A 26,200-nucleotide genomic window follows, 5' to 3' on the forward strand; every position below is an offset into this window, starting at 1 on the left:
TAATTCCAGTCCTTATCTCTCTCCTCTGCACTGTCCCCACTACTCTGAAACACAGACCCTGGAGCATAGCCTGTCTTTAGAGGCCTTTATCTGAAGGTTAAGTCCAGGGCAGGCACAAAAATATTATGGGCATGAATTAAGATGTAAATGGAGAGGCATCTGGAGAAATTTTGGATTCTATCCACTGTAAAATAATCTCAATTCCTTTTCTGATTGTCAAACTCCACAGAACCCAAAAGTGCACAAATTTCCTTTCCAGCTCTCTGCCCCAACCAGGTCTCTGAAGGTGAGATGCTGGAGCCTTGGGAGGCTGGAGGCAGTGAACTTCACATGTGCAGAGCAGAGGACTGCACCTTGCCTTCCCAGTGTCAGAGGCCCAGTTCGTCACTTTTCTGGGTTCAGTGGACATTAACTTCTATGGTCCCTCCTTCAGTTCAGTTCAGTTCAGTTCAGTGCTTCCTAAATAAATAACCACTTCTCTCTGGAGATGCTCCTCTTTTATAATCCCAAGAAGATGGTTTGGAAATGGGCTATAATCACACCTTGACTCTATACTAACATAAAACTACCACAAATGTACGTCACCAATATATCCACTTCATTTATGAATATAGGTACAACATTTAAATAAAGCTGAAAACAAAGGCCAACAATTAAAAAGTGTCATATCCATGATAATCAGAGTTTCTTCTGGGTTGCAAATTATGTTAAATTGGAAAAATTACAAAATTATGAAACAAAAATGAAAAAATACAAAAAACCAAATATTAACCAAAAGAAACCCCCTTCTCAGAGTTAACTTTAAGTACCAGCTCTTTTTTTTTTTTTTTTTACAAATGAATTGTGACTATTTTTTCATTGAGCATACAGTGAAAATCTTTATTGGTAAATAAATTTTAATAATATAAAGTGTCCCTCTTATGTCCACAATAATACTGCCAAGAGGTTTACAAGTTCAAAAAAAAATATGTAGACATAAATAACATATGCAGAATCTATATGAAGGAAATGAACTTTATTAAACAACAGCTTAAAAAGATCTGAGTAATTAGAGGTACAAGTCATTTCTCTGAATAAAAAATGAAGTATATTATGGCACAACATTCCCAACAAAATCTCAAGTTACTTATTTCTTTTGGTTTCATTGCTAGAACAAATGTAAATTTTATGTGTAATATTGGGAAGAGCCAAACATTTTGTGAAAATGGAGACTAATGCTTATCTGAAGTATCTTTAATGACTATAATAATCTAAATATTTTAGCTTCGAGTGGGGAAATATACATGTTAAGTCCTAAGATTGTGATAAGAATTTAGTCTATGATAGTGTTTCAAAGAAGTGGAGAGAAATGGGCCTATTTAATAAGTGGTGTTGGGATGGCAGAGTAAGATAGTGTGAAAATAACAGGGATTCAACAGGATAAGCCTTCCCCAGAAAACACAGATAAAGGGGTAGGTTCGGGGCAACCTACCAGTTGGAACCTGCAGTCTCCAATTGGAAGCAATAAACAGGGGTAGTGGCTGAAGACATATAGTTTACCCTTGAGTTGAACCCTCCCGGAGTCTATGGCTCTGCCAAGTATACTTTCCCTGCCAAGTATACACTGTATATGAAGTGATAGGTAGTATCAGGCAAGAGGAGGTCAAGTTCAAGTTAGAAAACAGGCCCAATGCCAAAACAAAACAGGTTATACATATATATGCATTACACACACACATACACACAGCTTCCTCCAGATATTCAAATGGCTCCTTCCCTCCATGCTGGCCTCCCCATTGAGGTCTTCCCCTTTCCACACTACATAAAATCACTTTTTCTGACAACTTCTCCCATTGTATGTTTATAAATGGGAAAATTTTATACTTATCACCATCATGTTCTCCCATGGGGATGTATTTTCCTGATATGGCTACAGACAGCAAGAAGGACACAAGCTATCTGGTCATGATGACTTTTCGATAAAAATATTCTAGAATGGGTTCTCATTGCCTTATTTTTAACAAAGGATTATTCCTGGATGAATACAGACATGGGGTCAGGAAGAGATGATATCATCTGAGGTAAATGCCAACTCCATGTACACAAGAATAGGTTATATTACTAGAAGAATGTATGAGTTGCAGTAGCCACTACATAAGCTTTAAGTACATAATCTCAAATCCCTCCCTTTTGTCTGAGGAACTAAGTCTCCCCTTTCCCAGCCTGCCCCTCCTTTCACACTCAGGCTTGTCTTCCAGACAATGAGGAACTGGTGTCTACTCTTGGACACACACTGTTTGAGAGCAGGTTCCCCTCAGATACTTGGGGAGGTGGAGAAGTGAGGTTTAATATTTTTCATGCCACCCTGAACATGTTTGGAGTCTAGAGTATGGAATGGTTGATGCTCTCTGGGCTCAGAATCCTCATCTACAAAATAGGGGAGGTTATCCCTATGTAAAAGAGATGGTCTTATCCTGAACTTACTTTCAATAACACACAGGCCAAAAGTTCTCAGTTGTCTAACCCCTCAAAAGAGGCTCAAGTCCTTAGAGAATAAAGAGGGTTTTCAGAATTCCTTGAAGCCCCTAGTGACGACAAGCTCTGCTCTTGTCAGTCTTTAATTATATTTCTTAAAATGGAAGAACTTGGTGAAGTATGGCAGCAATGATTTGTGCCCATGGGGTACTGGAATTTCCTAAGCTTTCCTAGGACTATGCTGATTATGCCAGGGCCCATACTGTGAGAAGAGGGCATACATACTCTTTGGAGTGTAACAGAAGAGTGCATGTAGAGACTGAAGAACACTCTTCTGTTACACTCCAAAGAGTATGTATGCCCTCTTCTCACAGCATGGGCAGCATATATCCTGGGCCTTTTGCCATGTAATTAACACATATATGGGCTCCCCTAGGGAGCAGACAGTAAAGAATCTGCCTGCAATGCAGGAGACTCAGGTTCAATCTCTGGGTCAGGAAGATTCCCTGGAGAAGGGAATGGCTACCCACGCTAATATTCTTGCCTGGAGAATTTCATGGACAGAGGAGCCTGGTGGGCTACAGTCCATAGGGTCACAAAGAGTCAGACACACTGAGCAACTAATACTTTCACTTTCTTAACCTTATCTATCTACATATAAAGATACCAGAGTCTTATTTTATGGGCATTTGAATTTTACCAGTCAGAAATACTGTCAAAATATTATATTTCAATTAAAAATCCCATAAAATGTACTTATTATAATATGAGAGTTAAACATCTACTCTTATTATGCTACCTAGAGAGGTAACCAGTTACCCCAGTGGTCATATCAAGCCAACAAGAAAAAGAACGAATTAATCAAACAGTGCAGAGAGGACTTGCTATTTATTTGGAAGAACACAGAGCTGCTAACCTCACACCACATATGACAAGAAACATCATGTGAGGTTATATGAATAATCAAGTTAACATGTCTGCTTCACATATATCAAACGAGAGACGTACCTGCCACAGAGCTCAGTTCCAAAAGGAATTTACTTATGACAACATAAAAGCACAATGAAGCAGAAATACTTAACTTTCAACTAGAAGAATAATTTTATTTCTAATACTAGGCCATTATATAGGAATTTACAGGAATAAAGAACACTGTGCTGGCTATTCAACAATAGCTCCACCCAGACCTTCCCCCTACTTTCTCTGTGCCCATGTGGGCTCACCTGCAGATGGCATCTGATTGGGTTCCAGGAATGTGGTCCATAATTTTGGAGATGACAATATCTCCTATGAGACGGCCCCTCCTCCACAAGAGCAGCAGGTCTTACTGGGCTCTGGTTAACACCTGCTTTCATCCTTTGCCCTTATGGACTTAGAATGGTAATGGCCTCCCGGGGACACTAATCTCTAGGTGCTTCAATATCCCTTGTTTCTGGCCAAACCACTGTAGTAAGTCTGCCATGAAAGTCTTCTTAGTTGGATCAGAATTCTGTTTTTCACTAGATACATGGCTAATACAAACAGCCCTCCCTATATTAATTTGTCAAAGGAAATAATTCATCTCTAAAACTGCTGTATAGAACATTAACACTTCTATTAGAAAAGAATTCATTTGAATCAGGTGAATGCCTTCAGTGCTAAATAACAGACATCTCCAAGAATAAACAAGAAGCCTCTTTTGCCCCAGTAATACAAACTCCTAGTAGATAGCAGGTCCAGAAAGGGTTGTGCAATTCAGTGACCGCACCTCTGAGTCAGGTTTTTCCCATCTTGGGTACTGTTCTCTTCAGGCTCTTGCCCATCCAGGCCACAACTATAATCTAGTATAACATACAGCCATGAAAAAGTCCAGCAGAAGAGACATAATCTCTTCTCATGTCATGACAATATTTTATCACTGAGTTCTTTCCCCAAAGCACCAAGAATATTTTCCAAATATCTCACTATTCACCTGTCCATCCCAACAAAATCACTAGAACAGAATATTCATGATTAGCTTAGACTAATGTGGATTTACCCCTAAATCACCTGGGAAAAGGATGGACAAAAAGACAAAACGTGGCCCAACAAGGAGGAAGTAGGGAATGGCTATTTGGTGGGCAGCGTTTCTTGGAACTGCTTATCAGTGTTTTCCAAAGAAGCAAAGAAAACAGTAGGACAAAGGAGAGAGAGATAGTATATTACCTTCTATTAAATTAAATACAAATACATAATTCCTGAGTTACATACAACTTGGGTTACACACATCACGCCCAAATAGATACAGCAATAAAGCACCAAGAATAGGACAGAAGCATTTCATTATACAACACTACTTTTTATTTGCTGAATACTGTGAGCATTACTGTTCATAACTGATGTTAACCTTTGCAAAATTTATGCAATTATCATTGTTACTAATAGCATTCACATTATTGACTGACCCAAGGCAGCTGAATAACCTCAGGAAAATATTGTTTGGCCTTTTTATGGAAGTGGAAGCTCAGTAATAATGGCCATACTCATTCGCATATGCCAGCAAAGTCAGAAGAAAAGTAAGCAATAGGTAGTAAAAGAGCATATACTGGCCACATTACAGAGAGTCTCTGATAATACTGAAAATAGGATTGATGCATAGGTAGTTAAAAACCTCACAAAAAACATATTTTGGCTTCTTTTTTGAAGAGGCCATTCAGCAGTAATGGACACAGCCATTTATCTATGGAAATGGGAGAAGGGGTATGTGGCTAGTATTTTAAATTTGCCAAACGTATTTTCATATATACACAGTGATGTACCACTGTAAATATTTGACAGCAGATCCTCTGAGAAAACAAAAATCCTAATTTGTAGAGTTTGTCAATTATCATGGTGTAAATACTCCCACTAATGCCACACTACCAACACGATGGCACTGATGTATAGTGCTGGTCACAGATGTATAGTACTACATCATTATATAGTATTCACCATGCTGATTTAACAATACAGATAACCTAAGAACAAAGATAATAGCAAAACACTGTGAAATATTTAGGAAATAATGAGTGTTGAGTATGTATTACCTTTGTTTTTTTAATGTTATTTAACTGTAAATTAATATTTTAATTTTAAAATAATGACTGTGTTTAACAACTGGCTCATAAAATTCCTGAAAATTTATCAGCAGTGCTTGCAAGTTAGTATAAGCTTACTGTAGCACATCACTGTGTATTGGTAAGCATGTATAAATACATTTATATATATATATATATACACATAACTATTACAACCTAAGACATTGATGGTATCTAGTGGGGGAAATGCTAATACAGACTATTAACAGTTAATGAAGGGTTTAGATTTTCTCTTCATAAGCATGTTAGGCTCTAATATACAAATCAAGAATACCTCAAATTTCTATGATATTATCATACCCACAAAAGGCCTCCAAACATTAAGGACTCTTCACATAAATGTTTAATGCTCTTGTCATTTAACTTCTTTAAACTTCAGATTCCAATGTGAATATGACTGCAAATGAGTATCACCCATTATATTAACAATAAAATTTTTGTATCACATCCAGAATATGGCACTACACAACATAAATTCTAGACAAAGGTGTTTTTTTCCACCATATTATGTAAATGAATTTCCCTTCAATATAAATTTTCTGATGAAAAGTTTTACTTTTTTTGGAAAGCTTTTACATATTCAAAGCACGAATAAGGTTTTATTCTAGTACTAATTATCTGAACTACAACAAAATCTCACTCTCTAAAGGAATTTGTGATATTCTTTGGGTTCCATTCATCTCATTTTAAAAACCTGTATAACAAATTTCAAAGAGTGGATGAAGCCTTCTGAATGTTCAGGATGCTGAAAGAGCTTTCACCCTTGTGTGAATTCTCTGATGTTTAGTGAGTACTGACCTCTGACTAAAGGTTTTCCCACATCCATTACACTCATAGGGTTTCTCCCCTGTGTGAGTCCTCTGATGTTTAGTGAGAGCTGATTTCTCACAGAACGTTTTCCCACATTCATTACATTTGTATGGTTTCTCTCCTGTGTGAGTTCTTTGATGTACAATGAGGTTTGATTTCACACAGAAGGATTTTCCACATTCATTACATATAAAGGGTTTCTCTCCTGTGTGTGTTCTCTGATGAACAGTTAGGGCTGACCTGTGGCAGAAGGATTTTCCACATGCATTACATTCATAGGGTTTCTCCCCTGTGTGTGTTCTCTGATGTTCGGTGAGGTTTGACTTCACACAGAATGTTTTCCCACACTGCTTACACTCATAGGGTTTTTCTCCTGTATGTGTTCGCTGATGGTTGGTAAGATGTGGTTTCTGACAAAAGGATTTCCCACATTCAGTACATTCATAGGGTTTCTCTCCTGTGTGTGTTCTCTGATGCTGAGTGAGGTTTGACTTCTCCCAGAATGTCTTCCCACATTCACCACACTCAAAGGTTTTTTCTCCTGAGTGAGCTCTTCGAAGTTGGGTGAGATGTGACTTCTTGTTGGAAGTATTTCCGTTTTCATTGTGCTCATAAGGTTTTTCTCCCATGTTTACTATCTGATGTTTAAAGAGAGCTGACTTTTCCCATGTTTTGTGACTGACTTTATATTCCTGGGGAATCTTTCTTGTGTAAGTTCCCTGATGGATAACGAAAGTTGAATTGTCACAGAAAATTTGCCCATATTCATTATATTCATAAGGATTGTCTCCCGTAAGAGCTCTCTGATGTCCCAATCTTAAATCCATATAGAAGGACTTACCACAAATGCTGCATTCACATGGTTCCATTTCAAAATGAGTTCTCTGAGATAAATTGAGCTTCAAACTTTGGATGAAGGTTCTTCCACATTCATTATATTTACAATGTGCCTCTCCTATCTGAACTTTCTTATTTGTGAAAAAGGTTGCCTCTTCATGGTTGCCTCTTCTATTTTCATTATACTCAAAAGGCTGGTCAAAAATGGACTGAGTGAGATCCTGTCCATGATTGAGGACATTCTTTTGTTGATTATATTTATAAGATTTCCCTCCAGGAGGAGTTTTGTCATGTCCAATATCAAGGAGCAATTTCTCATATACATTAAACTCATCAGGCTTCTTTCTAGAATAGTTCTTTCTGTTAATAATTAAGCCTGAAATATTTTTCAAACTCAATTCACATGAGTCACATATTTTATATAGAAAATTGCTTGAAGGAATGGAGTCTGTACCTAGATTTAAAGTTTTCCTTACTCTGTCACCACTATCTGTACTTAATATTTTGTTGCTGGTGAAAGCAAGTTGCCAAAAATGTTCATCTTGATTTTCCTGGGTGCTCTCTATTAGGTCATCAACTTTCCAGTCTTCTAGAAATGAGAAAAATAACCACATCTTATGAATCCTAGTACATTTCTAATGGAATTCAACTTTTACACAAATGCCCTATTACACAGTCAGTTCTTTTGCTTTAGGCTCTGTTTTCTGGTGTGAACTCAAATCCAACATGTATTTTCTTTACTCTTCTGGTTTGAGTGGAATATAAAAACATGCTTTAGTAAAAATAGGGAAAGGAAACTGGCAATAACATTTAATTCTTTATTAATATAAACTTTAAAACTACACAGAAAAAGGTGAAATACATTAAAAACACAGGGAACCAGAGAGTGGCTGATTCAGAAATCAGGAAACTCAAGAGAATGGAGTGAGCCCAACAGAGACATTGAACAATGAATATCATTACACTGAAGATTAGTAGACAAGGGATTTCAGAAGATGAACTGTGTTTGGTGGAAACAAAGCAGTTTACTCCTAACCCCCTCGGACACTGATTACCTGGTGTGATTCCTACTAGGGTACTAACTTCTACTCTACACATCAACACCAGACTAAAGTTCTGAAAACACCAACTGCCTCAGGTTCAGAAGAATAGTCTGATAGCCCAGGATTCCTTTAATTCACATGGAATAATTATAACAAGACATGGTAAGCAAGGGATGGGGATTTTATTTAGGGAACAGGAAACTCCAAGAACTGGATGAGTTTAACAAGAGAGGTCTTTTGTTTTGTTCATTTGTTTTTAAAGAAAAATAGACTGTTTAAGAAACATATTAGAGGAAGAACTCAGTTTGACAGAGGCAGATCATGCTTTCTTGTCCTTACCTTCCCACAGCTTGATTAGTGTGGTAGGATCCTCACTAATGTGCATGTTGCTATTCCTTTTTCCCATTTGACATATGAACATTAAAACAAATTTCTGAAGGTACCTACTTCCTCATGCTCTAAGGGACAATGCTTTAATCCAGACTCTAACTATCAAGTCTGCTTTCATATCTAGGTTTATTGTTTACATCAAGGTTTTCTGCTTTCATATCTAGACTCATCTGTGGCTTTTACTTACAGATGAGACCTATAAGATCATATTATTCTATTAATATATGGTTCTGAGGCCTTCAACAAACTTTATTGTAAAAATTCTTGGCTATTCTTTACTATTGATACTCCATGAAACGGGCTTTCCAGGTGGCTCAGACGGTAAAGAATCTGCCTGAAAAGGAGGAGACCCGGGTTCAACTGCTGAGTCAGGAAGATCCCTTGAAGAAGGGAATGGCTACCCACTCCAGTATTCTTGCCTGGAGAATTCCACGGACAGAGGAGCCTGGTGGGCTACAGTCCATGGGGTCACAAAGAGTCAGACATGACTGAGTAACTAACTAGGTGAAACAATGTTATTCATATGTTAAAAAAAAAATCTAAAACAGTCCTGAGCCCATGGCTCCAAAGACTAACTGATAATAGTTATTATCTTGACAAACACAAATTAAAACAAAAACTGAATTCATATTATGAGTTCAAGTCACAATTCTGTAAATCCATTAAAAAATATTTGTGCGGTTCTAGCTGGATATTTAACAAATTGCTCATTCCCAACAACACACCTTTTATGTAATTAGTTACACTCCAGCCTTGGCTCTCCCTGGGACCTGAACATCCTCCAGGAAATGCTACTTTAATTTAAAACAACAAACCACAAAAGTAATAATAAAATAACAAAGCCAACAAACTCTACAAGATCCCTATCATTTTCAGTCTCTACCTGCTGCCTTTAGAAGTTACTACCTGTTTAATTCACTGTAAGATAAGATAAAACAAGTCCATTGCTCAGTGATACACTCTGTGTCATGACCACAGTCTAGGCAGGTGTTAGCAAAATTCTATTTCCTCTGACTTCGCTAAGGAGATAGGACATTTGTGATTCTTAAAAACTGATGTGCATATGAATTATTTTCAACCTGTACTTGAGGATAAAATAAGGAAATGTGCATTTAGTAAAAATACTATAGAATGCTTTCTGAATGGATGAAAAAGAGTGATCTCTTCTAAACTTGGTTCAACAAAGTAATTATTAAAATATCAGAATCAGGAAAAGTATGAAAGGAAAGTATGGATACTTCTAGTTCTGGCCTCAACTATGTACTTTATACTATATATGGTGTGTATGTATATATATGTATATATGTGTGTGTGTTTGTGTGTGTATCTATATATACTGAAAGTGAAAGTCGCTCAGTTGTGTCCGACTTTGTGACCTCATGGGCTATACAGTCCATGGAATTCTCCAGGCCAGAATACTGGAGTTTCCTTCTCCAGGGGATCTTCCCAACCCAGGGATCGAATCCAGGTCTCCCACATTGCAGTCACATAGATTCTTTACCAGCTGAGCCATGAGCGAAGCCCAAGAATACTAGAGTAATATACATATGAAACCTCCTATTCCATCTCAGATTCTAATAATTATCTTAGGCTTCTCTTTGGGAAAACAAAATCTCAGCAATGATAGAAACCCTAAGCAACAGTCAGATCATCAGGTCTGAGTTTTGGGGCTACAGATGCTAGTGGGTTAGGGTTATAAAATATAGACTATTTAAGTTATAGCAAAAAATTGATCACTAACTTAAAATAAGTGAAATAATAATAACAAGCATTATAGACCATGCAATGTTTAAACACTTTGCATACCCAATTTTAATTCAGTTACTTAAAAGGCAAAGTGAAAATGATAGAAAAAAGAGAAAATATTTTAAAGTAAAATTTAAGACATAAGATAGCATGAAGTTTAAAAAGAGCTCTGAAGAGCAGTAAAAAAGACACAGATATGTAAAACTGGGCTAGACTGTGACAGTCACTGAAAGGAGACTTTGATTTCATTTATTAATAAGGATCAACTTTGTTAGGCTAGTGAAAGATAAACTGGATGCTTTAGGTAGAAAAAAACAACTAGGAAGATCAAGTTAGGTATCAGTGACAAGTGAGAAAATGAAGAGATGAAGAAGATGGAAAAGAAAATAACATTAGGAATTTGAAAAAACTAGTAACAGGGGATAACAGGTGCAGGACACTAAACCCATGGTTGCCGTTTAAGGTAGTAATGGATGGCTGAATGTTCCTTATTTGACCCCTGGGAAACCAGGCTCTCTAATTTTCAAGTGACTCAGACTGTTCCCCTCAATCTCCTCTAATGACAAGATTTAGTGGATTTACACACCTTGTAAAAGCAGTACTGCCCCATGACTACCTCTCTCATTTACAAACAACCACTCTCTAGGAAAGGGGCCAGCAAATTCTGACTGCAAGGTCGTGGGCCTAGAACTAAGGATGTTTTTAAGTTTTTAGAGGGAAATATACAGAAAAGGCAGCAGAGAGGAGTGAGGAGGAAGAGAGAGAAGAGAAAGATGTAAGAGGAGGAAGAGCAGCAGCAGCAACTGAGACCATGTGTGGCCCACAAAGCCTAAAATATTTACTGTATGGTCTTTTACAAAGAAGTTGTGTGTATGTGTCTCCCAGAGTCTAGCAGTTATCCCAAGCTTCTTGTGTCCAATTGTACTAACTCTCCTCTCTAATCTCTCCTCCAAATTTTCTCTCTCAGTAAATGGTACTCTAAATTATCAGGTACCGGAAACAAATCATTGGAATTCATGCTCAACTCCTCCTTCTCTCACACTCTATATCCAACCCAGTAACAAATCCTCTTGGCCTCATGTTCAAGATATATGTACAAATCCACCATATTTTCAGCATTTCCAACATAGCCTGGGCAACCAGCTTCTCTCCTCTGAGTATACAATGGTGTCCTAACTGGTATTCCTTCCTTGCTTGTGCCTAAGCACCATCCACCCATCACACGGTCACAACGGAGAAGTCAGAGAGATTCTTTTAAACTGTAAATCCAATCTGCTAGCTTAATTTGACTTATATATACTGAAAAAAGTCTGAGGATTTCCCACACCACTCAAAATAAAATTAATATATCTACCATAGTCCATGCTACTTATGACATCATCTCCTACCAATCTCCCCCATGCCCACTCACCTCCAGCACCATGACATCCTTATCATTCCTCAGACACTCTAAGAGCACACTAGTCCAACAAGTTTAGCACCAGCACCTGATGTTCCCTCTGCCTGGAGTATTCAGACTCCACAGACCTCATGCTTTAGTTTATTAGAGAGTCATACCTACTATGTACCTCATAAAATACATTTTCTCTTGAAGTGAAGTGAAAGTCGCTCAGTCATGTCCAACTCTTTGCAACCCCATGGACTATACAGTGCATGGAATTCTCCAGGCCAGAATACTGGCGTGGGTAGCCATTCCCTTCTACAGGGGATCATCCCAATCCTGGGATTGAACCCAGGTCTCCCGCATTGCAGGCGGATTCTTTACCAGCTGAGCCACAGGGGAAGCCCATTTTCTCTTGAATTCTGTACCAGATAGCACGTTATCATTCTCTAACCCCCTTTCCACTACTTCAGCTCTTCACAGTACTTACCACCACTCAACACCATGTATGTGTGCATACATGCACATACATCTTCATACACACACACACATATGCTTTTTGTCTTTCACTGTAATAAACACTCTGATAATAGGGACATTCTTTTAATTATGCATAAACATAATTGGGTCATATTGAATGCTCATCATGTATTTGTTAAATGAATATAGGGAAGTATTACATGAATCATAGCATCTAACAAAAGATGTCCAAAGGCAATAGATGGAAGGTGGACAATTTTAAAATAATAAAGAAAAATTATCTCTGATGGAGCCAACTGGGTTTGGATTATGGATATAGGTAGATGACTCTAAAATGTCAAAGAACAAAGGGAAGCATTTATGAGTGAAACTGACATACAGAAGAATGTGATTAAGGTAACATAAGTATTTGGGCCAACTGTCAATCACTTTCAAAGGTCAGGAGTTGGAACCATACACCAATGGCCTAAGATCTCATTTCCTCTGGCTTCCATCTGCTTGTGAACTCACTAACTCACCTGAGCGGCACTGTTTTGGGCATCTTTCCTCTAGTATCCAAGGCTCTTCTCCTTGCTCAATCTTGAAGACCACTTCAGGCTTAGTAGTGCAATTCCCTGTAAAGAGAGTAACATAGGACTATGGCTGAACAGTCTGGCTTCAGGAACTCTAAAAAAAATGATGGGCAAGAAAGGTACAGTTTTGGGAGCTATCTAAAAGAGGTGCCTAAATAAACCAATCCCCAAAGAGGTACGACTACAGCAACCTTTATAGTAGCCAAAAGGGATTAGTCATTTTAGGGCCTTGAATCTCCATCAGAAAATTTCACAGGGAGTTTTTACATTTCATCAGCTAAGAAATGCACGCTACTGGTAATCATGTGGAAAAAAATTCTTACCTACTGAGACAAGGTGGCTATAATTTTCTAGGATCACGTCTCTGTATAATATTTTCTGAGCAGGATCCAGCAGGTACCACTCTTCCTGGGTGAAGTCCACACAAACATCTTTGAATGACACTTGCTCCTGTAACAGTACATTCCTTTACTATATGAAATTGTCAGAGCTATACGAGTGGAAAATATTTATAAGAATGACTTTGCCAACAAAGGTCCGTCTAGTCAAAGGTATGGTTTTTCTAGTAGTCAGGTATGGATGTGAGAGTTGGATATAAACAAAGCTGAGTGCTGAAGAATTGATGCTTTTGAACTGTGGTGTTGGAGAAGACTCCTGAGAGTCCCTTGAACTGCAAGGAGATAAAATCAGATAAAATCTGAAAGGATATTAATCCTGAATACTCATTGCAAGGACTGATGCTGAGGCTGAAGCTCCAATAAGTTGGCCACCAGATGTGAAGAACTGACATTAAAAAAGATGCTGGGAAAGATTGAAGGTGGAAGGAGAAGGGAACGACAGAGGATGAGATGGTTGGATGGCATCATGGACTCAATGGACATGAGTCTGAACAAGCTCCGGGAGTTGGAGATGGACAGGGAAGCCTGGCATGTTGCAGTCCACAGGGTTGCAAAGAGTCGGACATGACTGAGCGACTGAACTGAAATGAATCTCTTTAGTTTACTAAAAATTTAGGACTGCTTTCTTTAATGCTGGGCTTCCCTGGTGGCTCACTTGGTAAAGAATCTCTCTGAAATGTGGGAGACCTGGATTCGATCCCTGGGTTGGGAAGATCCCCTGGAGAAGGGAACAGCTACCAACTCCAACATTCTGGCCTAGAGAATTTCATGGACTGTATAGTCCATGGGCTTGCAAAGAGTCAGACACGATTGAGTGATTTTTGCTTTTTTTTTTTAATGCTATACTATGTAGGATAAAAGTAGTATCTTGTATAAATTGAGTTTCCATGAGAGAGTGGAATGGTCCTAGTTGATACAAATATTATTCTTAATGAGGAGACATACACATTAACATGTATTAAACTGGAAAGTGTAGGAGCTAGCACTATACAAAAAGTAGAATGGGATGACCAAGAAAATGTTATTTCATATTATCTTTTGTATTATAAAGTTAACTTTCACTAAGGAAGTAAAACTTTCAGTTGTTAAAATGAAAAGAAGGATTAAAACTAATATGTTATAGTAATCAAGCTCATTCATGACTGATTAAAATGACCGGTTCTGTATTCTACCTGCCCAGCAGAGAAAAGGATGAATCCTCTCTACTTGAGATAATTTTTGGAGCCTCTCCTAATATCTGTGTTGTTAGATGCAATGCTCAACATCCAACAGAGAATTTAATGTTATATGATGAGACAAGACCAAAGGAAAAAGACAATAAAAGCATAACCATAATGGTTGTCTGAGGAGGCCTTACAAAAAGCTGAGAAAGAACAGAAGCAAAAGGCAAAGAAAAGGAGAGATATACCCACTGAATGCAGAGTTCCAAAGAAAAGCAAGGAGAGATAAGAAAGCCTCCCTAAGTGAAAAATGCAAAGAAATAAGAGGAAAACAACAGAATGGGAAAGACTAGAGATCTCTTCAAAAAAATTAAGAGAAACCAAGGGAACATTTCATGCAAAGATGGGCACAATAAAGGACAGAAACTGCATGGATCTAACAGAAACAGAAGATATTAAGAAGAGGTGGCAAGAATACACAGAAGAGCTATACAAAAAAGATCTTAATGACCCAGATAACCATGATGGTGTGACCACTCACCTAGAGCCAGATATCTTAGAATGTGAAGTCAGGTGGGCCTTAGGAAGCATCACTATGAACAAAGCTAGTGGAGGTCATGGAATTTCAGCTGAGCTATTTTGAATCCTAAAAGATGATGCTGTGAAAGTGCTGCACTCAATATGCCAGCAAATTTGGAAAACTCAGTAGTGGCCGAAGGACTGGAAAAGGTCAATTTTCATTCCAATCCCAAAGAAAGGCAATGCCAAAAAATGTTCAAACTACCACACAATTGCACTCATCTCACACGCCAGCAAAGTAATGCTCCAAATTCTCCAAGCCAGGCTTCAACAGTACGTGAACCATGAACTTCCAGAATTAAAGCTGGATTTACACTAGGCAGGGGAACCGGAGATCAAATTGCCAACATCTGTTGGATCATAGAGAAAGCAAAGGAATTCCAGAAAAACATCTACTTCTGCTTCATTGACTACACCAAAGCCTTTGACTGTGTGGATCACAACAAACTGTGAAAAATTCTTAAAGAGATGAGAATACCAGACCACCTTGTCTGCCTCTTGAGAAAACTGTATGCAGGTCAATAAGCAACAATTAGAACTCGACATGGAATAATGGACTGGTTCAAAATTGGGAAAGGAGTACATCAAGGCTGTATATTGTCACCCTGCTTATTTAACTTATATGCAGAGTACATCATGAGAAATGCCAGGCTGGGTGAAGCACAAGATGGAATCAAGATTGCCAGGAGAAATGTCAATAACCTCAGATATGCAGATGACACCACTCTTATGGCAGAAAACAAACAGGAACTAAAGAGCCTCTTGATGAAAGTGAAAGAGGAGAGTGAAAAAGCTGGCTTAAAACTCAACTTTCAAAAAATGACGATTGTGGCATTCGGTCCCATCACTTTATGACAAATAGACAGAGAAACAATGGAAACAGTGACAGACTTTATTTTCTTGGGCTTCAAAATCACTGTGGATGGTGACTGCAGCCATGAAATTAAAAGACGTCTGCTCCTTGGAAGAAAAGCTAGGACAAACCTAGACAGCATGTTAAAAAGCAGACATATTACTTAGCCTACAAAAGGTCTGTATAGTTAAAGCTGTGGGTTTTTCCAGTAGTCATATATGGATGTGAGAGTTGGACCATGAAGAAGGATAAGCATAGAAAAACTGATCCTTTCAAATTGTGGTTTTGGAGAAGACTCTTGAGAGTCCCTTGGACTGCAAGGAGATCAAACCAGTCAATCCTAAAGGAAATCAACCCTGAATATTCACTGGAAAGAGCTGAAGCTGAAGCTCCAATACTTTGGCCATCTGATGCAAAGAGCTGACTCATTAGAAAAGACCCTAATGCTGGGAAACATTGAAGGGAGGGGAAGAAGGGGACAACAGAAGATGAGATGGTTAGATGGCATCACAGACTCAATGGATATGAGTTTGAGCAAGCTCCGGAAGATGGTGAAGCACAAGGAAGCCTGGCATGCTGCAGTCCATGGGGTCACAAAGAGTCAGACATGACTGAGTGACTGAATAACAACAACATAGGAGACTCAGATACTGTAACACAAAAGAACTTCAGAATAAATTATAATTAACATAAAAGAGGAAAATACGAACAAAATAAATGAAAGGATGGGAGAAGTCAACAGATACATGGTATGTGTGTTGTAGATAAAGAATTAATACAGCAGGCCTGAGATTGCTATCTTCTGAAAGACCTGCTGCTACAAGGGTGTCTTGTGGCTGGTATCTGGGAATTTGGAGTTCATGATGGTTCTTACCAGTCCTTGGTAAGAATGGTTCACAGAGCCTGAACTGTTTGTGTGAACTATATGGTTTTTGCTGCTCTTGTACATTCCTTCTAGAGCCTGAAATTTTGTTATATGCTAAGCAAAGAATACCTGCATTGACTAGCCCCTGATAAACAATTTGAACACTGAGTGTCTAATCAGCTTCCCTGGCAGACATTTCACATTTGTCATCACATCGCATTGCTATAGGACTTAAGCCTGTCCTGGGAAAAGTCTTAGGAGCTTATGCCTGGTGTCCTCTGGACTAAGCCCCAAATATCCTTTCCCCTTGCTGACTGTGCTTCTTATCCTTTCACTTTAATAAGTCACAGCCCTAAGTACAACTATAGGCTGAGTCATCCCAGAAAATCACTGTACCTAGTGATAGTCCTGGCGACCTCTGATAAGTGTGCATACAAACATGTACATGTACATACATGCATTCATAAAATGGGCATTCCAAAGTTGAAAATTATAATATCTGAAATTAAGAACTCATTAGATGGCTTCATATACATCCAACAAAAGTATCAAAATACATACAGCAAAAAGACAGAACTGAAAGGAGAAACAGACAAATCTATAACCACAGCTAGAGACTTCAATACCCCTCCAACTGTCCTGAGAAATCAAGCAGGCAGAAAAGCAGTAAGTATATAGACCACCTGAACAGTACTGTCAATCAGCATGATCTGAAATTTCTAGAATATTCCATCCAAAAAAATAAACCATACATTCTATCATTCTATTCTACTTCTTATGGAACGTTCACCTAGATAGGTTATAGTCTAGGCCACAAAACACACCATAACAAATTTAAAACAATAGCTATAAAAACTATATTCTCAGACCACAATGGAATTAAAGAGAAATCAAAAAGCAAAAGGCAGCTGAAAAATCCCCCAAATACTTGAAAATTAAATAGCATATAGGTCAAAAAAGAAGTCTCAAAGAAATTTTAAACTACTTTAAATGAAATGGAATAAAAATGAAAATATCATGTATCAAAATTTGTGGCATGCAGTGAAATCAGGACACAGAGGGAAATTTATAGCATCAAATGTATATATTAGAAAAGACTTTAAATCAATAATCTAACCTTCTATCTTAGTAAACTAGAGGAAAAAAAAAGGCAAACTGAGCCCAAAGCAAGCAAAATAAAGGAATTTTTATTAAAATAAATCAGTTGTGAAAGAAAATAGAAAAAGTCAATGAAACCGAAAGTTGCTTCTTTGAAAAGATCAATAAAATTTTAAAAAGCCTCCAATCTAACCAAGAAAAAAAGAAGCAAATTGTGAATCTCAGAAATGAAAGATAGATTGACACTATTAATACTAATGACATTAAAAAATAGGAGAAAAAGTTAATAAATAAAAAATAATAAGAGAATACTACAAACAATTCTGTCCCTGAAAAATTGGGAACATAGATGAAATTGACAAATTCCTTAAAAGACACAGCTATGAAATTCACACAAAGGAGATACAGATAACGTGAACAGATTCATTTCTGCTAAAAAAATTAAATCAATAATTAAAATACTTCCGAAATAGAAAGCACCAACCCAGACAATGTCACTAGTGAATTCTAATAAACATTTAAGGAAAAACTAATACAATTCTCCATAATCTCCTCCAGGAAATAACACTTCCAAATTCATTACATGAGGCCAACATCTCAGACAAGAATATTATGAGAAAAATAATAACATAGATGCAAAAATCCTCAAACATGGGCAAATCAAATCTGACAATGTATAAAAAGAAATATAAACACAGCCAAGTGGAATTTATTGCCGGTATGAAAGGTTGGGTCAACATTAAAAAAACAACAACAATAACAACACCACAATCCAACATATCAGAAAGTCAAAGAAGCAAAATGACACAATAATAGCAACTAATGAAGAAAAAACAGTCATTCATGATAAAGAAAAAAAAAAAAACCCTCTCAGTAAACTAGGAATATAGGGGAACTTTCCCAACTTGATGAAGAAGAGAACGTCATACTGAAAGGTTGTTGCTGAACCACAAAAGACGCTGGGATTCTTGGCCTCTGGAGAATTCAATCTGGGGCCAGAGACGAGGCTTGATTGCTCAGAGCTTTTGTGTAATAAAGTTTTATTAAAGTATAAAAGAGATAGAGAAAGCTTTTAACATAGACATCAGAAGGGGGCAGAAAGAATACCTGCCTGTTAGTCTTTAGCTGAATGTTATATAGTTACTAGCAGTCTGTTAATGAAAGAAAGCAATGTCTCAAAACTCTGAGAATGGCACCAGGTCCCTCACCCACAAGAAGCATTTTGAGATAATCTTGGCATCAGGGAGGTCATGTGGCCATAAAAGATTTGACTTGAATCTTGTATAAAGGCAGATTACCATACAAATAGTTTCATTTACATGGATTAGGAGAACAATGTATGAGGATAACACAGTGGTTTGTCAAGTTCTAAGCCTTTAGGCCGAACCAACTTGAACACAGAGTCTGGGGTAAATGTATAGTATGTTAACATAGCTTAAGACAAACATTTCCATAAGAAAAATGTATTTGTTAGCTCAAAATTTGAGAAAAGTTAAGTTCAGGTGGAAACAGGTGTCATTACGGCAACAGTATTTTAAGAGAAACCTCTTTTTAAATATGTGTAGAGAAGGGTAAAAAATCACTAGCTTGTTTCCTTCTGCTGCTTAAGAGAGAGATTTTTTAAAAAGTCTGATACTTGCAGCCTATTTCCTCCTTTTGGAGACCCCTGGCCTTCCTGCCTGTTACCCTCTCAATACTTAATGTTAGGAGATGACACTTTTCCCTGAAGTGCAGGAAAAGAGCAAGGATGCCCTATTTCAAGACTATTATTCAAGTCCTAGCTAGTATAGAAAGACCAAAAACAAAACAAATAGAAAAACCTGAAATAAAAGGTAGATGATTAGGAAGAAAAAATAAAACTGTCTTTATCTGAAGTCAACATGATTGTCTATGTAGAAAATCCCAAAGACTCTGCAAAAAGGAAAAGAATAAAATTAAAAGACATTTGATCCTTGGAAGAAAAGCAATAACAAACCTAGACAGCATATTAAAAAACAGAGACATTATTTAGTCTACAAAGGTCCATATAGTCGAAGCTATCGTTTTTCCAGTAGCCGTGTACAGATGTGAGAGTTGGACAATAAAAAAGGCTGAGCTCTGAAGAATTGATGCCTTCAAACTGTGGTGCTGGAGAAGACTCTTGAGAGTACCCTGGACTGCAAGATCAAACCAGTCAATCCTAAAGGAAATCAACCCTGAATATTCATTGGAAGGATTGATGCTAAAGCTGAAGCTCCAATACTTTCACCACCTGATGCTAAGAACCGACTCATTGGAAAAGATGCTGATGCTGGGAAAGACTGAAGGCAGGAGGAGAAGGGGATGACAGAGGATGAGATGGTTGGATGGCATCACAGACTCAGTGGACATGAGTTTAAGCAAGCTCTGGGAGATGGTGCTGCAGCCCATGGGGTCGCAAAGAGTTGGGCACTTTGAATGACCAAACAACAACAACAAATAACCAAGACAGTGTGTTATTGGTGAAAGAGGCCCATTTCATTTCTAAGAAAATGAAAAGACAAGCCACAGACTGGGAGAAAATATTTTCAGCACATATATCTAATAAAGAAGTTGCATTTAAAATATACAAAAGAATTCTGAAAACTTAATAGTAAGAAAATAAATTGCCTAATTGAAAAATGGACAAAAAATGTGAACAGGTCAAGTAAAGACATACAGATAGTTCATAAATTTATGAACAAATGCTCAATATCACTTGTCATTGTTGTTGTTTAGTCACTAAATTGTGTCTAACTCTTTGTGACTGTATCCCATCAGCCTCCTTTGTCCATGGGATTTCCCAGGCAAGAATACTGCAGTGAATTGCCATTTCCTTCTCCAAGGGATATTCCTTACCCAGGGATCAAACCCACATCTGCTGCATTGGCAGGTGGATTCTTTATCACTGAGTCACCAGGGAAGCCCATTATGTGTATTAGGGAAATGTGAATTAAAACAAAAGTAAGATACCATAACACATTTATTAGAACCATTAAATTTAAAACAATGACAATGTCAATTTCAGGTCCAGATGCAGAACAAGAGGAATTCTCATTCATAGTTAGAAATATAAAATGATACAGCACTTTTGTAAAATAATTGGGTAGTTTCAACCTCGTACAAAGCTGAAGTCTTAACATATGATCAAGTATTTTTAATTTCACACTCTAGTTTTTGAAAACATATATCTATGTAAAAACCTACATATGTTTCTAGCAGCTTAATGCATAATGACCAAAAACTGGAAGGAACCAAGAGTCCATAGGTTAGTAACTTTGAAATAACTTATATATGTATGCTGGAATTGAACAATTAAGTAAATGAAATGAGGAAGGTGGAGGCGAGACTGCTGGAGTGGGAGTTACAGACAAGCAAGGGGAGAAGGTCAGAATGTTTCAGGTGATAATGATTACAGCAGGAGACATTAGTGTGAACTAATACTTAGCTTAATATAAATACAGATGGTTATATACTGAAATATTCACAGATATGTGTTAGTATATATATATTTTCTTGTTCAGTCAGCTGACAGGATCTATAAGGAATTACAAACCAATACATATATACTTTCTTGTTCAGTCAGCTGACAGGATCTATAAGGAATTACAAACCAATAGCATACTGAGCCCCCCATCTTGGTTTCTAATACCATGCTCCAATAAAAGGAAGCAGAGCTCTTCAGGGGAAATGGCTTATTCTAGGGCAGGAAATATGGGCCTGGAATATTTTCTATCACCAGAAAGTATAGAAGTACTCAAACAAAAACACAACAGTGGGATCTGTTGAAAGTGCTCTATTTAATAACCAAGCTGGAACAAACAATTTGAGCAACAAATTAATAAGGTAGTACTGGACTATAATAAGTAAAAAAAAATAACTAGCCATGAGTTCATATTGATAATAAACAGTGAGTTAATAAATAGAAAAATCTGTGCAGAATGCCTAATAATTTATGTGAATACTCCACTGAGAAGGAGGTGGGGTATAACCCCCCACTTCCTTCCAAACAGTATATTATGAAAACAAAGGGAAAAAAGAGTAACTTTACCTTGGAGAAAATTAATACCGCACAGCTTCAGGCTGGTGATCAACAGCGGTACATCATTTGTTGAAAAGTGAAAAGTCATGTGAGAGAATTTACCCCTGATAAGACATGACCAAATGACATTTTACCTCTGTGGTCTTTCTCCAAGAAAACAATTACCCCAATATAATCATAGGAAAAATAGTAAGACAATTCCCATGTGAAGGACATTCTACAAAACACCTGATTTATACTCCTCAAAACTGACAAGGTCATCAAAAACAAGGGAAATTTGAGGAACTGTCACAGCCAAGGGGAGCCTAAGGAAACATGATGACTAAGTGAAATGTGGTATCCTGAAGCAGACACCTGCATGGGGAGGGGAGGGAAACCAGGAACACTTATCAAAAGACAAATGATAGACAAGAAAATAATGTTCTGTAACTCATATGAAAGATAAGCATTAGTATCACTAACATGCAAAGAGCTAACCAGACATTGAAAAAAAGAAGAAAAAGCCAGAAAGCTAAGAGCAAAATGGGTAAAGGATGTGAACAGATCACAGAAACATAAAAACAAGACATCTTTTAGATATGTGAAAAAAATCTTCAACCTCACTCATTGTTAGGATAATTACAGATGTAAACTACATAAAATACTAATTTTTACCTATCAGATATCAAAATCCAAAAGTGAACCACATTATTTCTATGGGAGAAGCTGTGGAGAAAAAGCACTCTCATGCAATGCCAATGTAAATACAAAGTATCTATAATCCCACCAAACAGATCAAGTTTATCAATTGTAGTCAACCCTTTGGGAATTTATATATTCCAAAATATCATTTCTGGGGATTTACCTGACAGAATAAATCTCATTTCTGGGAGTGTATATGATAGAATAAACCTAATATACAAAGTTATTCATTAAAACATAGTTTGTAGTAGCAAAAGGTTGGAAATAGTTAATTACTAGTTTAATAAACTATGGAACATTCAGAATTGAATTTCTATGTGATTAGAACAAAGAAAGAAGTAATCCATGTTCTGTTACAGAAAGAGTCCCTGGGACAAGCTGAAAAAAGAACTCAAAAAAGCAACCAAAAAAAAGAAAGAAAGAATGGGAAACAGTGTTTAGACTCACTACTTAGTGTGGCTCTCTGAGCAGCAGAATCAGCTCCATCTAATTAGAAATGCACGTTCCAAGGCCCCACCCAGATCTACTGAATTAAAATCTGCATTTTAAGACAGGTATGTACAGGTGCATCTAAACTTAAAAAGCCCTAATTATAATAGATTCCCTTTTAAATAAGAGATGAGGGCACAAACTTTCTTTCAACTGAATAAAGAAACACTGGAAGGACAAACAAAAAACCAGAAATAATGTATACCTATAGCTGAGTGACAATACACTGCAGTTCATCTGGGACTGTCCCAATACATGCCAGTTGTTCCAGCATAACTGTTAATAAAACCTCTCTCACTCTCAGTGAGAGTGACACAGTTTAGATGAGAAATAAATGTCACCCTACCTGGAGGAAGCCTAAGGTACAGAGAGGAAGGGATGTAAATTTTTACTTTCTCTGTATCACTTAAATTTTTTAAAAACCATGTTAATATACTAACAATTTTAAAGTATTTTAATTTTTAAAGACAAAAGTTGTTAGGAAAAATAGGTATCTGAGAAGGGCAGTTGTCTAAGAACAGAGAAACAATGGATAAGCAATAAACCCAGGGATAAGCAATGTTGGGGCAAAAGGCAAAGGCAACTTCACGAGGCACAGAAGTTAGGAAAAGGAGAACTCGGAGCATAGCATCATAGACAACAATAGAGGAGACTTTCAAAACAGACTATGCATAACAGTATCAAATGCTGCAAAAGGGTCCAGTAAGACTAAGACAAAGACAAAAACTGGATTTGACTACAATTTGGTAGCTTCTTCCAGAAATGATTCAGGTGGAGAAGTATTGAAGGAACAAGACTGCATGTATTAGGTTGAAATTTAAATGGAAATGCAGAAACAAAAGCCAGGACTCTCTGCTACTGAAGCTAGAAACACAAATGAGCTGACACACGGTTTAATAAACCTTTAAAAACTTTAGAAAACTCATTTTAGATAAAGTGGGAATAAAAAAAAAACTCACCTGGGATTTGTTCATTTTTCACTTAGTGGAGGAGGGAGAGCTGAGGGAGAAAGAAGGAAGTAAGAACTTGGCTTGTTCTGTAGTTTCTGGATTCACCAGCCTACACAGCTCCACACACAAGACACTTACCTGCTCATGTGTGGCTCCCATTTATGTTGACCTTAGACCTTATACTTGTCACTGAGTGAATGTAAACATTTGCTTCTTACTGATTTATTCCCGGGCTTCCCTGGTGGCTCAGTCCGTAAAGAATGCTGGAGACCGGGGTTCGATCCCTGGGTTGGGAAGATTTATTACCAATTTAGGTTTTGTGACACAGAAAAATTAAAACATGAGAGGATGCTTAACACAGAACAGTAAACTAAAACGATACACTAGGGAGTTGTCAAACTGAGGTTCTTACTGTTGTTGTTTAGTCACTAAGTCCTATCTGACTCTCATCTGCTGACACCATTAATCCTATGAGATAGGATAATCAAAGAAACCTCTGAAAAAAGGGATGGGAGTGTTTAAGGCAAGATTTGTTTTTTTAAAAAAGTTTGTTCTAAGCTGCTTACAATTTTCAAAACGATCTTTTAATAAAAAGCTAACTCTGACCTAACAAAATGACAAAATGGGCTGTGGCCCAGGAATCTGCAGACCTGACTTTCAATTGTGATTCTGTCACTAACAAGCTGCATGATCTGAGCCAGTCATCTTCTCGGGCTCATTTCTTTTTGCATCTTTCAATAAGAAACTGATAACCCAGAAAGGACCTGTCTGCACTACCATTCTGTATGTCTGAGGCAAAGGGGAGCAGGAACCTCAGCATTCCTCTAGATGCCATCAACAACGGAACACTGCTTGAGGGCAGCTAACCTCAGCGAAGAGTGAATTAGGAGAATTAGGAAAGGAAGAGGTGTTAGGGACGGATAATGACAGAATTTTAACTATGGCTGGTGAGCCTCTCAATCCCAACCATGGCTTCACAAATCTCTAAAGAAGTGACATTTCCTGTGTAGCCTGTGTGCCCACCCCGCTCATCTCCAGCTCACCTCTCTCTTCTTAAATTTGTCCCAGACCTTCCACCATCACACAGCCTTCGATGGCTTCAGGACACCGTGTCATGATTATATACAACAAATAACAAATAAAGATATAACAAATAAAAACTTAGGATCCGAGTAATGTTAACAGAGCCAAGAAAAGGCTTTGGTGGCTAGGTGATCCAGACCCTTCCAATCCATTTCACAAACGACTTAACTGAGGGGTCCAAGCTCCAGCTGCCTATACAGAACAAACGCAACAGCAGCTGACAAAACGTGGGCGCTCAAAACAACCCAAAGAGGCAAGCACTCTAGAGGTCTGCATTTTACAGATAAGAAAACTAAGTCTCTAGGCGGCAATTTGGTCCAGGAAATTCATTTATTTCTGGGCCCTGCGGGAGACAATGGTCTCCTACAGCCTCCCGGCTCCCCGTAAGCCCGGCGCAGGAGAGACGCATACGTCACTACGTGAAGTGCGCAAAAACAAGTCGCACAGGCGCAATCGCTCTTCCCCGCACCTCCTACCCGCCCCCCAACCCCGTGGGCCCAGCGCACACTTCACGCACGCGCACTCCCACCCGCGGCCACAGGACAGCGCCTCCCGCTCCGCTGAGGGGCGGAACACCTGCAGACCGAGTGAGCCTGAGAGGCCACGTTCTCACACGGAACTCTGGCCCCTTAAGGCAGAAGCGCCCTCGCCTGCCGTCCCTTCAGTTCTGCAGATGCTGTAGACTCCCGCGGTCTCGCAGTGTTCGCGGGGCTCCAACCCACCACCCGACACCGCTGCCTCGGCCGGTTCTCCCAGCCGCGCGGAGCCCGCTCGGCCCTTGCCCCCACCCTCCGGGGCTCACCCGCAGCTCCCTCGCCCGTGGACCTGGAGGCCAGGGATTGTTTCCCACGAGGGGCTGGAGGCCGCGGAAGGACGAGCCAGGAGGAGGCGGGGATGCACATGCGCAGAGGGAGGGAGCGGCGCGGCGCGGCGCGGTGCGGTAGCAGCGAGCTGGATCTTAGCTCCTGGTAGTTTGCGTTGGAAAAGTGGCTGTACCTTTAGAAGCGTGCCTCACTCCTAAATTTTAAAAGTAAGCTAATAGTAGTGCAGTACCTGACTAACGGTTTTTTATGAAGATTTGGGATGTTTGTCTTGTAAAAGCACTTAGGATGAGTTCCGGCACAGAAATTGTTCAGTATGTTTCTTAAGATTATCTTTCAAACTATACACCATACCCACTCTAGAAATCAGCTGGAG

At 38.3% G+C, this 26,200-nt stretch overlaps 1 protein-coding gene across 1 annotated transcript; it reads right to left on the reverse strand.

Moving 5' to 3' along the window:
• Positions 1-1,982: 1,982 nt before the first annotated feature.
• On the reverse strand, positions 1,983-25,863 carry ZNF248 (zinc finger protein 248). The gene is made up of 5 exons (XM_043926293.1): positions 24,964-25,863; positions 24,059-24,204; positions 13,132-13,258; positions 12,755-12,850; positions 1,983-7,785 (listed from the first exon to the last, which is right to left on the reverse strand). The coding sequence occupies exons 2-5, from the start codon at positions 24,077-24,079 to the stop codon at positions 6,287-6,289; spliced, it is 1,743 nt and encodes a 580-aa protein (XP_043782228.1). The 5' UTR covers positions 24,080-24,204; positions 24,964-25,863; the 3' UTR covers positions 1,983-6,286.
• Positions 25,864-26,200: the final 337 nt, after the last annotated feature.

The sequence above is a fragment of the Cervus elaphus genome, chromosome 15, assembly GCF_910594005.1.
Source record: "Cervus elaphus chromosome 15, mCerEla1.1, whole genome shotgun sequence".
NCBI lineage: Eukaryota > Metazoa > Chordata > Mammalia > Artiodactyla > Cervidae > Cervus > Cervus elaphus.